The sequence below is a fragment of the Engystomops pustulosus genome, chromosome 2, assembly GCF_040894005.1.
Source record: "Engystomops pustulosus chromosome 2, aEngPut4.maternal, whole genome shotgun sequence".
NCBI lineage: Eukaryota > Metazoa > Chordata > Amphibia > Anura > Leptodactylidae > Engystomops > Engystomops pustulosus.
The window spans coordinates 247,781,629-247,794,558 of NC_092412.1; the positions used below are offsets into that span (position 1 = coordinate 247,781,629).

General features: G+C 37.5%; 1 protein-coding gene across 1 annotated transcript in view; it reads right to left on the minus strand.

Moving 5' to 3' along the window:
* Nucleotides 1–1,848: 1,848 nt before the first annotated feature.
* HLCS (holocarboxylase synthetase) overlaps nucleotides 1,849–12,930 on the minus strand; it is a 128,258-nt gene continuing 117,176 nt past the window's right edge. The window contains exons 10-12 of the mRNA XM_072138744.1: nucleotides 11,126–11,240; nucleotides 3,700–3,913; nucleotides 1,849–2,313 (exon numbers count right to left, since the gene is read on the minus strand). Coding sequence (XP_071994845.1) covers nucleotides 2,142–2,313; nucleotides 3,700–3,913; nucleotides 11,126–11,240 — 501 coding nt within the window. The 3' untranslated portion in view covers nucleotides 1,849–2,141. The remainder of the gene's footprint in view (nucleotides 2,314–3,699; nucleotides 3,914–11,125; nucleotides 11,241–12,930) is intronic.

Genomic DNA, 12,930 nt, shown 5'->3' on the forward strand with positions numbered 1-12,930 from the left:
TAACGCCCTCAGAGTCCTTAACATAATTTTAAAAGTTGATGTTACAAGGAAGGAGCCCATGGATAAGAGATATAAGAAGATTATGACAGTCCCGGTGCCTGGATCTATGAGTAATGTCCCTGGTTTGTCATGATGGATTGCGATGGTAGATTTCCTTTAAAGGGGAGGGCACAAGATTTAAAGGGCTATTACCATTTTAGCAAATTAATGTTATTGTTTGTATTATAAAAACTTATACAATTTTCCAATATACTATCTGTTTCAATTCCTCACTGTATTCTAGATCTCTGCTTGCTGCCATTCTATAGAAAGCTTCTAGGTTTACTGCCAGTAGACAGAATGTGACCATGGTCACATAGGTGCACCTGCGTGACCATAGTCAGATTATTTCCTTAATTAAATAATTCCTTTATTTATATAGTACACACAGATTACGCAGCGCTGCAGAGAGCAAATCAGTCCCTGTCCCCATGGGGGCTCACAATCTAATCAACCTACTAGTATGTTTTTTAGTCTGGGATGAACCAGAGGACCAGGAGGAAACCCACGCAAACACGCAGAGAAGATACAAACTCTTTGCAGATGTTGACCTTGAACCCAGTACGTCAGCGCTGCAAGGCTGTAGTGCTGACCACTGAGCAACCACGCCGCCCTAAATTTCTATCCACTGGAAGTAAACATAGAAGCTTCCTATAGAAGGACAGCAAGCAGAGATCTACAAAACCGTGAGGTTGCTGACATGATCTCTTGGTCACAACAATGGGGGATCCGATGGCCCATCTGAATGGAGTGGAAGGTAACGGATGAGAACTTTCTCTCTTTTCATGGGATTTATGGGATTGACAGGTATCGGTCATCTCCTCTGGAGTCATAGAGAATGAACAGGGCTGCATGGCGCATCCTCAATGGTTCTGTTCAGACACGGGAATAAGACCTCTGCTTGTGGTCCTGTAGATAAGGGGATGACATGAAAAGAGTTTTCCCGGGGGAAAATAGGACATCAATGTAAATTCCTGGAAACCCCCTTTAATCTACAACCGTTTCAATTTCTCACCATTTACAATATCTCTGCTTGCTGTCAGGGAATGAGAATCCTCTTGCTCACATCCAGGGACATTACTCCTGTACATAGCTAATCCTGCCCTCAGCTGAGTAGTGGATACAGGGTTCTTGTTTCTGGATGTGAGCAAGACTGCTTGACTTCCCACCATTTTCAAGATCTGTGCTTGCTGTCTGTGAATGAGAACAGAGTCTAGTAGAAAGTTTATAGTCTGATTATGCTATTAGATAACACCATACAAACAAAAAGATCAAGCAACTCTGCAAGCAGCCTAAATAAAAACTTGTCTTCCCATTTTGTGTATGCAGCTCCTAAGCAGATGCATGTGTCTACATGGTTACTGACAAATCCTGGATTGACTCATCCTGCATTCACCCCTATTCCTAATACACTAACTAAATGTATGTAAGAAACAACCAAGCGTAGGTAGAAATTATCAGGGCGATCAGACTACACAGCTGTGATTGTAGTCTGTAACCATGGAGACAGATTGGCCTGGATACGAGCTGGAGATGTAAAGCCTAAGACTATGTTCAATATTGCTTTAAATTTTCATTTTATTTTTCAATTTAGAAACTGAATGCAAAAGTATACGCACCCTATAAGCCTCAGTAACATAAAACTGTGAGTCCCCCATAATGCCCATTCTCCAGTATATTTGTAGCTATGACAAGTTTAGGCACTAAATTTGGCTGTACCCAGTGTTTTAATGGATACAGGTGACATAAACATCTCTTATAATATGAAAACAGTAAGAACCCACCAAGAAATGTTCATCCAATCAGAGCCAATGGAATAATTCTGCTTTATTTGCATATTTTGTACAATTTTAAGCGCATTCAACCTCAAAAACCTGTAAACAAGTCCCTATGAAGTTCACCCCACTACCAGCCCTAATGTCATCATATACACTATTTCCATACAGATACAATACACTAGGAAAGGGTTAAAGAATCCAAAAATCGAGAAAAAGAACCTACAACAGCCCAAGTGCTACAAAAAAATGAATCTCTGTCAGACGGCGACTGACACCGCCCACCGATTTCGGGAATGTCTACTATAAGGAGCTCCTATAACCGGGTTAGGAGTGCTTTGGTACGATCAAGTTTCTGATCATGTCGAAAGAGTTTCCGTCAGGATGGACAGAGACAACATCCTTCCCTTCTTGGAGGATCTGGAGAAACCCAGAGTCATCTACTCCGACAATCCAAGCTAAGGGACCATCCTCACCGCCGAGCCGGATCTGCTGCCCGCTGAAAAAAAGAACACCAAAAATATGAATCAACAAAGGTATATACTCCAAGAAAAATAGAACAAAATCATCCAGAACATGGTGTTGGTGTGAGTTTATATAGTCCATAAATTGTCGCCTGACATCCTCTTGAACGTTGACTCATTGGAATGATAGGATCTACCCACCCTACTGGAGAGGCCCTATGATGCTCTTGAGTGTTGGCTCTTCGGAGGCATAGGAACCACCCACCCCATTGGAGAGCCCATGAAGGTGCCCATGTGTCATCCTCTTGAACGTTGGCTCATTGGAATGATAGGATCTACCCACCCTACTAGAGAGGCATTAAACGTGCCTATGTATGATGCTTTTTAGCGTTGGCTCTTCGGAGGCATAGGAAACACCCACCCCATTGGAGAGCCCATAAAGTTGCCCCCTATGTGTCATCCTCTTGAGCCATCTTGAGAATAGGAACTCTGGTGACATGGATGGGGGGGGGACATAGGATTAAAAAATGTCCGTACAACCAAGTGTGCATGTGTTTTTACTGCAGAAAGGAAAGTAGCTTCATTCAGGCTCCTCTGTCTGTGGCCAGTTCCCTCAAAAGCTTGTAATAGTCAACATGCCCAATCCTAAAGTCCACCACAAGAAAAGCAGAACCCAAAGAAACCAAATGGACACCAAGTTCTACAATAGCTTTGTGGAAAAACCCATTTAAGAACCATCAATATAGAACTACCGTACAAAGGGCGGCTATTTGTGGCCAATAAGCTTTCGTTCTTGAGGACCTAACTGGAAGTCCTCCTTAGTGGCATTGGAGACATAACTACTCTTTCCAGAACGAGGGCCACACCTTCCAAAGGGTTAAACCAAAGAGGACACACCAGCAATACCACCAACAACCCGCAGACAGGAGTGGCAATGTTTTAAGAGAAAACAGCCATTTTTCCATAATGGAAGACCTTCTAAAATGAGAATCCTGGAGATGGGACAACCTAGACCAGTCGTGATCCACATTGTGACCCTCATAAAAATCTAGATTGATCTACATAAACCCAAAAGCAGCAAAACTCTTTATAGTATTTACTGCGCCTTATATGGTTCTGGTCAATATCAATTTATAGTGTAGGCCTGGTTTAGTGGAGATCTGGTTGCTTGACGTGGCCATGATAAAGGAGAGGGCCTTGTTTACCCATCAATCCTGGACAATGCCCTTATCTTGATGATGGATGATGGAAATATGAGTGACACGTGTATAATTCAGAATAAGCAGAGCCTAATCCCAGACCAAAGAATAGGCACAGTCCATGATAAGATATCTAGATATTTCTCCACGCTTGTCGTCGGCCGGTGAACTTTTGCCCCACTTAACACAAAAGGGTCCATGAGCACTGTTTGTCACGCTCACCTGTGTACCCAATATTTATAATAGGTGGGCAGAATAGCATTGGGTCCTTCCTTCTGAAACATCTGAATGAGCCTCTCGAGAGCGGTCACTGTGCGGGCTATCAAGGTATCCACCCTCAGCGGATCAATATTTGTCTTATATCTCTTGTTGTGCTCATAGATGAGATCATTGATGCAGATTGTTGGGTTACTATTTGTGACGTTGAACCCACAACCTAGGAGAAAAGGGAAAAATATATATGAAGGCGTTATGACCTTACACCATATATAGCTAATGTAAACAGGTCGTATCGCTACGATAACCGTCTATGGCCTGGTGGACCACATACCGGGGTGAAGAATTTGCGTCTAAATAACTTAAGGTTTCCATGTTGTCTAAGGTATTTCCTTTGCCCTGAATAAACTGATCAGAAAGTGTCTCAACCAATCAGCTTTGCCTTCTAGAGGAACATCGGATAAGTGTTCAATTTCCCTATGGCTCCTCCGCAGGGCAAATGAAGCATTACAAGAGGTCTACTGAAATCAATGGAAAACAAGGACAGGACGGGTCCTCCAGAGTGAGAAACGGGTTTGGTTTCTGCTCTCCACTCTGGTCAAAAGGTGGGCATCCTATACAGAGGGCAGCAGCTCAAGTTTATCAACGTGTGGGACTAAGTGAGGACCCACTTTATTCATATCGGGTGGGATGTGGATGGAGAGAATGTTGGGGGAGATTTATCAGAAGTGTCAGAGAGCAGAACTGTTCTAGTTGCGGATGGCAACCAATCAGAGCTCAGCTTTCATTTTCCCATAGCTGTTTAGAAATGTAAGGCTGAGCTCTGATTGATTGCCATTGGAAACTAGAACAGTTTTACCTCAGACACTTCTGATAAATCTCCACTAAAGTCCCCATGACAAAGTACAAAACAGAAAATACACTCCTCTCACAAGAGATTTGAATAATTTTCATAATTAATTAGAAATGAATGTCTTATTAAAGCCTAATAGATAGATAGATAGATAGATATGAGATATATAGATAGATATATAGATATATATGAGATAGATAGATATGAGATAGATAGGAGATAGATAGATAGATAGATAGATAGATAGATAGATAGATAGATAGATAGATAGATAGATAGATAGATAGATAGATAGATAGATAGATATATAGATATATATGAGATAGATAGATATGAGATAGATAGATAGATAGATAGATAGATAGATAGATAGATATATAGATATATATGAGATAGATAGATAGATAGATAGATAGATAGATAGATAGATATATATGAGATAGATAGATATGAGATAGATAGATAGATAGATAGATAGATAGATAGATATGAGATAGATAGATAGATAGATAAATAAATAACTGGAGAATTCAGAGCAGCACAGCAACCTGGTTGGGTGCAAAGTCCTTGACCCTCTGGCTAGAGTGTCTTCAAATATAAACTTTCCAAAAAACAGGCAGCACTCCAAAATAGTAGTGAAAAGCGATGGGGGTGTCTTTATTCCATGTGCAACGTTTCAGCTCTCGCAGAGCCTTTATCAAGCATAGTTTACATGGCCAGTGTGCAAACATATAAGGGCCAATCTTACATCTCATTGGTCCATGTGCGGACCCAAACAATCATTTACAAACTTTCACAAAATATGGTAGTGTCTATTACAAGTGATACATATACACCATCAAAATACAGTAGTATATTGTGTACATTAAAATTGTGCATGTGTAGGTGCAAAAAGAGGAAATTATGCCATCATATCGGTCGTGGGACCGCCCCCGATCTCGGCCTTCCAATCATCAATCCGTAAGAAAAAGGGGCGGGACGCCGGAAGTGTCGGTGTCATGATAATATTCACACCGCGTCACCGGAAGACGTCATCACGGATTGATGATTGGAAGGCCGAGATCGGGGGCGGTCCCACGACCGATATGATGGCATAATTTCCTCTTTTTGCACCTACACATGCACAATTTTAATGTACACAATATACTACTGTATTTTGATGGTGTATATGTATCACTTGTAATAGACACTACCATATTTTGTGAAAGTTTGTAAATGATTGTTTGGGTCCGCACATGGACCAATGAGATGTAAGATTGGCCCTTATATGTTTGCACACTGGCCATGTAAACTATGCTTGATAAAGGCTCTGCGAGAGCTGAAACGTTGCACATGGAATAAAGACACCCCCATCGCTTTTCACTACTATTTTGGAGTGCTGCCTGTTTTTTGGAAAGTTTAGATAGATAGATAGATATGAGATAGATAGATAGATATGAGATAGATAGATAGATAGATAGGAGATAGATAGATAGATAGATAGATAGGAGATAGATAGGAGATAGATAGATAGATAGATAGATAGATAGATAGATAGATAGGAGATAGATAGATAGATAGATAGATAGATAGATAGATAGATAGATAGATAGATAGGAGATAGATAGATATGAGATAGATAGGAGATAGATATTAGATAGATAGATAGATAGATAGATAGATAGATAGATAGATAGATAGATAGATAGATATGAGATAGATAGGAGATAGATATTAGATAGATAGATAGATAGATAGATAGATAGATAGATATGAGATAGATAGATAGATAGATAGATAGGAGATAGATAGATAGATAGATAGATAGGAGATAGATATTAGATAGATAGATAGATAGATAGATAGATAGATAGATAGATAGATAGATAGATAGATAGGAGATAGATATTAGATAGATAGATAGATAGATAGATAGATAGGAGATAGATAGGAGATAGATATTAGATAGATAGATAGATAGATAGATAGATAGATAGATAGATAGATAGATAGGAGATAGATATTAGATAGATAGATAGATAGGAGATAGATATTAGATAGATAGATAGGAGATAGATATTAGATAGATAGATAGATAGATAGATAGATAGATAGGAGATAGATAGATAGATAGACAGATAGATAGATACATAGATAGATAGGAGATATATAGATAGGAGATAGATAGATAGATAGATAGATAGATACATAGATAGATAGGAGATATATAGATAGGAGATAGATAGATAGATAGATAGATAGATAGATAGATAGATAGATAGATAGGAGATAGATAGATAGATAGATAGATAGATAGGAGATATATAGATAGGAGATAGATAGATAGATAGATAGATAGATAGATAGATAGATAGATAGATAGGAGATATATAGATAGGAGATAGATAGATAGATAGATAGATAGATAGGAGATAGATAGATACATAGATAGATAGATAGATAGATAGATAGGAGATAGATAGATAGATAGATAGATAGATAGATAGATAGGAGATATATAGATATGAGATAGATAGATAGATAGATAGATAGATAGATAGATAGATCTCTTAGCCAACTGTTACGCGTAAAAAGAATCTCTAGTGATACACAAAAACTTAACAGAGATCTTAATTACATGGAGAAAAAATTTGAAAAACGGGGATACCCTAGGAAAATTATTCATAAAAATAGAAGCCAAGTTGATAACATGAACAGACAGGATTTATTATGTACCAAAAAATCGAAAGACATAGACAAACGTATTCCATTTGTCACGACATACAATGATTTGAGTCAAGAAATAAATAGTGTTGTAAGAAAACATTGGTCTATCCTGCGTAATATGGATATTCATCTCCCAGAATTAGACCACCCCCCTCTTATCTCCTTTAGACGAGCGAGGAATATCAAAGATGTATTGGTAAAAGCAGATGTAGGTCCTCTCAAAACATGCACCCAGTCAGGACTATGGGGCAAGACACGTACAGGGTGTTTCCCCTGCAGATCCTGTATGAACTGTCCCCACATGATTAAAGGCGAGACATTTACGCACATGAATAAAGAATATAAGATCAAACATTATCTTGACTGTAACACCAGTTATGTTGTCTACATGCTCACATGCCCATGTGGCTTAGCATATATTGGGGAGACGACATGGGATTTCAAAACCCGTTTTACACAACACAGGTACACAATCAGGAAGAGAAAACTGGATCTCCCAGTCTCAAGGCACTTTACGGAGAAGGGACACACTTAGAGCCAGTTAAAATTTGTGTTGATTGATCATATACCCCCCCTCAGACGTGGAGGGAATAGAGAAAAGATCTTGAGAAAAACTGAACTAAAATGGATATCCAGATTAAACACTCTCAAACCTAACGGGTTAAACGTGGAGTTCAACCTGGGTAACGTTTTGTGAGGGTGAAGCCTCAATCCCTGCATTCGGTGTCTTGATCCATAAAATCGATCCCAAACTGTGACTAGATAGGAGACTCTTTGCATGATTATTGATATTTGTCTCTTTTTTTCTAGATTTAACACCATCTTTCAATATTTGATACCGAATTATGAATATGCAGCAAGCTGATTGACAACCCTCCAAGTGGAAGACAAAACTCCTTTTTCCTCACTATTTGGCCTGTATTCTACTTGTACTTATTCAGACATTAAATATATTTTTCTCTAGAATTTGGGATAAGTGTTGTGACAACTAGATTGTACATTCCGATTACATATCGCTATTACACTGATGTCTCCTCATACTGTCCAGTGTTCTCATCTACGGCCAGAAGGGTGTCGTTATTGTTCGCCACAGGGGGTTGTGACCATAATATATGTTCCACCCCCAGTGGTGTGAACATTGCCACTATTGGGGATGCGATTACATCGCAGATTGATCCCCCTGGCACCTCTTATTCCAGTGCTATATGCACACTATTCTGGACACAGGACATACCTCTACACGGGTGACAGGCTAAAGCCGAGTCGATAACGACCACCCGTAGTGATATAGAGCTCTTTGATAGGCTCTTTGGTAACTCTGGAGACCATATGTGTATGCACCAGCGCTATTTAGATGAGATATACCATATCTCTATATTGTGCCATATACACGCTGGGCACTTATTCTTCATCCCCCTCCCCCTTTTTCCACCCAATTCTCTGTTGTCACACACATATCCATTAGATTGTTTTCTTACCTCCGCGGCCCTAATTTAATATGGCCGCCCGGCAGTCACCGAGACACACTGCGCGTGCGCCACAATTTGGCGCGTGCGCAGTGTCATTTTTCAGACGCCGATGGGCCAACATACCAATAGCGAGGCTTCCACACCAGAGGAGATTTTGCATAGCTTGTTGGGTAATTTTAACCTTTTCCTAGCCAAATATTGCACATTTTGTTTCACTTATAAAGGACACTCAATACAAGATTTTTGTCTGACATGTTTTGTATTAAGATGAGTACATTTTTAACTTTGTATAATATGCACCGGCACTTTAAAGACACACCCCCTATGCATATGTGCACATTGTGTTTCCTATTTATACCCCAAATGGGGCACTTGTAAAATTGCTTGAGAAAGGTGTATCACACCGAAACGTCGCCACCTGTTCCAATAAAAATCACCTTTATTTGACCTGAATTCTGGAGTGCTGCCTACCATTTCCAACGCATAGATAGATAGATAGATAGATAGATAGATAGATAGATAGATAAGAGATAGATAGATAGATAGATAGGAGATAGATAGGAGATAGATAGGAGATAGATAGGAGATAGATAGATAGATAGATAGATAGGAGATAGATAGATAGATAGATAGATAGATAGATATGAGATAGATAGATAGATAGATAGATAGATAGATAGATAGATAGGAGATAGATAGATAGATAGATAGATAGATAGATAGATAGATAGGAGATAGATAGATAGATAGATAGATAGATAGATAGGAGATAGATAGATAGATAGATAGATAGATAGGAGATAGATAGATAGATAGGAGATAGATAGATAGATAGATAGATAGATAGATAGATAGATAGATAGGAGATAGATAGATAGATAGATAGATAGATAGGAGATAGATAGATAGATAGATAGATAGGAGATAGATAGATAGATAGATAGATAGATAGATAGATAGATAGATAGATAGATAGGAGATAGATAGATAGATAGGAGATAGATAGATAGATAGATAGGAGATAGATATGAGATAGATAGATAGGAGATAGATAGATAGATAGATAGATAGATAGATAGATAGATAGGAGATAGATAGATAGGAGATAGATAGATAGATAGATAGATAGATAGATAGGAGATAGATAGGAGATAGATAGGAGATAGATAGGAGATAGATAGATAGATAGCTAGGAGATAGATAGGAGATAGATAGATAGATAGATAGATAGATAGATAGATAGGAGATAGATAGATAGATAGATAGGAGATAGATAGATAGATAGATAGATAGATAGATAGGAGATAGATAGATAGATAGATAGATAGATAGATAGATAGGAGATAGATAGATAGATAGATAGGAGATAGATAGGAGATAGATAGATAGATAGATAGGAGATAGATAGATAGATAGATAGATAGATAGATAGGAGATAGATATGAGATAGGTAGATAGATAGATAGATAGGAGATAGATAGATAGATAGATAGATAGATAGGAGATAGATAGATAGATAGATAGATAGATAGATAGATAGATAGATAGATAGATAGGAGATAGATAGATAGATAGATAGGAGATAGATAGGAGATAGATAGATAGATAGATAGGAGATAGATAGATAGATAGATAGATAGATAGATAGATAGGAGATAGATAGATAGATAGATAGATAGATAGATAGATAGGAGATAGATAGATAGATAGATAGATAGGAGATAGATAGGAGATAGATAGATAGATAGATAGATAGGAGATAGATAGATAGATAGATAGGAGATAGATAGATAGATAGATAGATAGATAGATAGATAGGAGATAGATAGATAGATAGATAGATAGGAGATAGATAGATAGATAGATAGATAGATAGATAGATAGATAGATAGGAGATAGATAGGAGATAGATAGATAGATAGATAGATAGATAGATAGATAGGAGATAGATAGATAGATAGATAGATAGATAGATAGATAGGAGATAGATAGATAGATAGATAGGAGATAGATATGAGATAGATAGATAGATAGATAGATAGATAGATAGATAGATAGGAGATAGATAGATAGATAGATAGATAGGAGATAGATAGATAGATAGATAGATAGGAGATAGATAGATAGATAGATAGATAGATAGATAGATAGGAGATAGATAGATAGATAGATAGATAGATAGATAGGAGATAGATAGATAGATAGATAGGAGATAGATAGATAGATAGATAGATAGATAGGAGATAGATAGATAGATAGATAGATAGATAGATAGATAGATAGATAGATAGATATGAGAGATAGATATGAGAGATAGATAGATAGATAGATAGATAGATAGATAGATAGATAGATAGATAGATATACATGTAATATATAAGTAAGGATAAGAAGCATTTCATACCAATCAATATATAAAACATATTTCCCATGAGTGTGGAGTTGACCAGGACTCCCCCAATCTTCATCAGATTGCTGTAATATATATCGTTCGGCCACTTCACCTTTAACTCAATATCCTGTAAGGAGCAAAAAGGTAAATCAGATCTTTAGGGTCATCAACCATGACATAGGAATCTATACTGACCACAGTGGAAGACAGGGAGAGCTTCTGACGATGTCTGTCAGTGTGATGCTGACAAGCACAATTGACTGTATTGTAGAGAAACATTGAAATAGGGAAATGTCTAAAATAAAAACAAACTTTGTTGCCTTGACAAAAAGCTTCTATTGTAGAGGAAGCTACAACCACAACAACATGACATGGGTTCTTTATTGTGAATATCTTTACAGAGGAAAATATATAGATTTATTTTTTATAGGGCAAAATAGGTAGTGAAAGAAATTACTGTATATACTCGAGTATAAGCCGACCCAAGTATAAGCCGAGGCCCCTAATATTACCCCAAAAACCTGGTAAAACCTATATTTTTTTTACTCGAGTATAAGCCGAGTTTGGGTTTTCAGCACATTTTTCTGAGCTGAAAAACTAGGCTTATACTCAAGTATATATGGTAATTCATAAGTACAGTAATTATAGTATCATCTAAATTCTACTGACCTGAGAATGCAATTTACGCAATTTATACAATGTTTCTAATGCATGGTAAAGGTAAAAATTAAAAAATGTGGAATTGTTATAATTTTAAAACGTAAAGATGCTTTTGAATACATGGTGTGTAACCCCAAAACGGTGCCATAAAATTATTAACAGACCTACAAAATAGAAGCCCTCATAAGGCCACTTAAAGGAAATCTACCAGAAAAATCCATCATGACTTTATAACTTTATATTTATAATTTATTCTATCCTGATCCTTACAGGAAATCTACTATCAAATTCCATCCTGATAAACCAGAGACACTTCCTCATAGATCCAGGCACCGGGACTGTGGTATCTTCTTATATGTGTTATCCATGGCCTCCTTCCCATCAAGTTTTATAATTATGCTAATTAGCCTGAAGAGTACTGGGGGCGTTACTAGAGGCTCTCCGTGCTGTAGCTTCACACACTGTTACACTGCAAAAAGAGCACTTACCTCTCCCACAGCAGGCAGAGGGGGGAGTGTCGAGGGAGCAGGGGTGAGGGGGGACAGTGTAACAACCTGTGAAGCTGCAGAATGTAGGGGTTCTGGTTATGCTCCCATAATTTTAAAAGTTGGTTTTAGAAGTAAGGATACCTTGGACAAATATAACCACAGTCACTGTGCCTGGATCTATGAGTAAAAATACCAAATAATAATAATAAAAAAAAAGTTTGGTCTCTTGGAACGCAATAAGAAAATAAACAAAACTAGATTACTCTGCACTCATGGCTGAAAAATAAAGGGGGGGGGGGCAGACTGGAATAAATGTATGAAGCATATGTAATATATGTAGTATATGTAATAATATATAATCTATATAGTATATGTAATATAATACAGAATATATGTAATATTATAATATAGAATATATGTTGTATATGTAATATAATGCAGGCAGTCCCTGGGTTACATATAAGATAGGGTCTGTAGGTTTGTTCTTAAGTTGAATTTGTATGTAAGTCGGAACTGTATATTTTATCATTGTAATCCCAGACAAAAATTTTTTGGTCTCTGTGACAATTGGATTTTAAAAATGTTGGGTTGTCGTAAGAACCAGGAGTAACACTAAAGCTTCATTACAGACGCCTGTGGTAACTGTTACAGCTGATTATTGTAACCTAG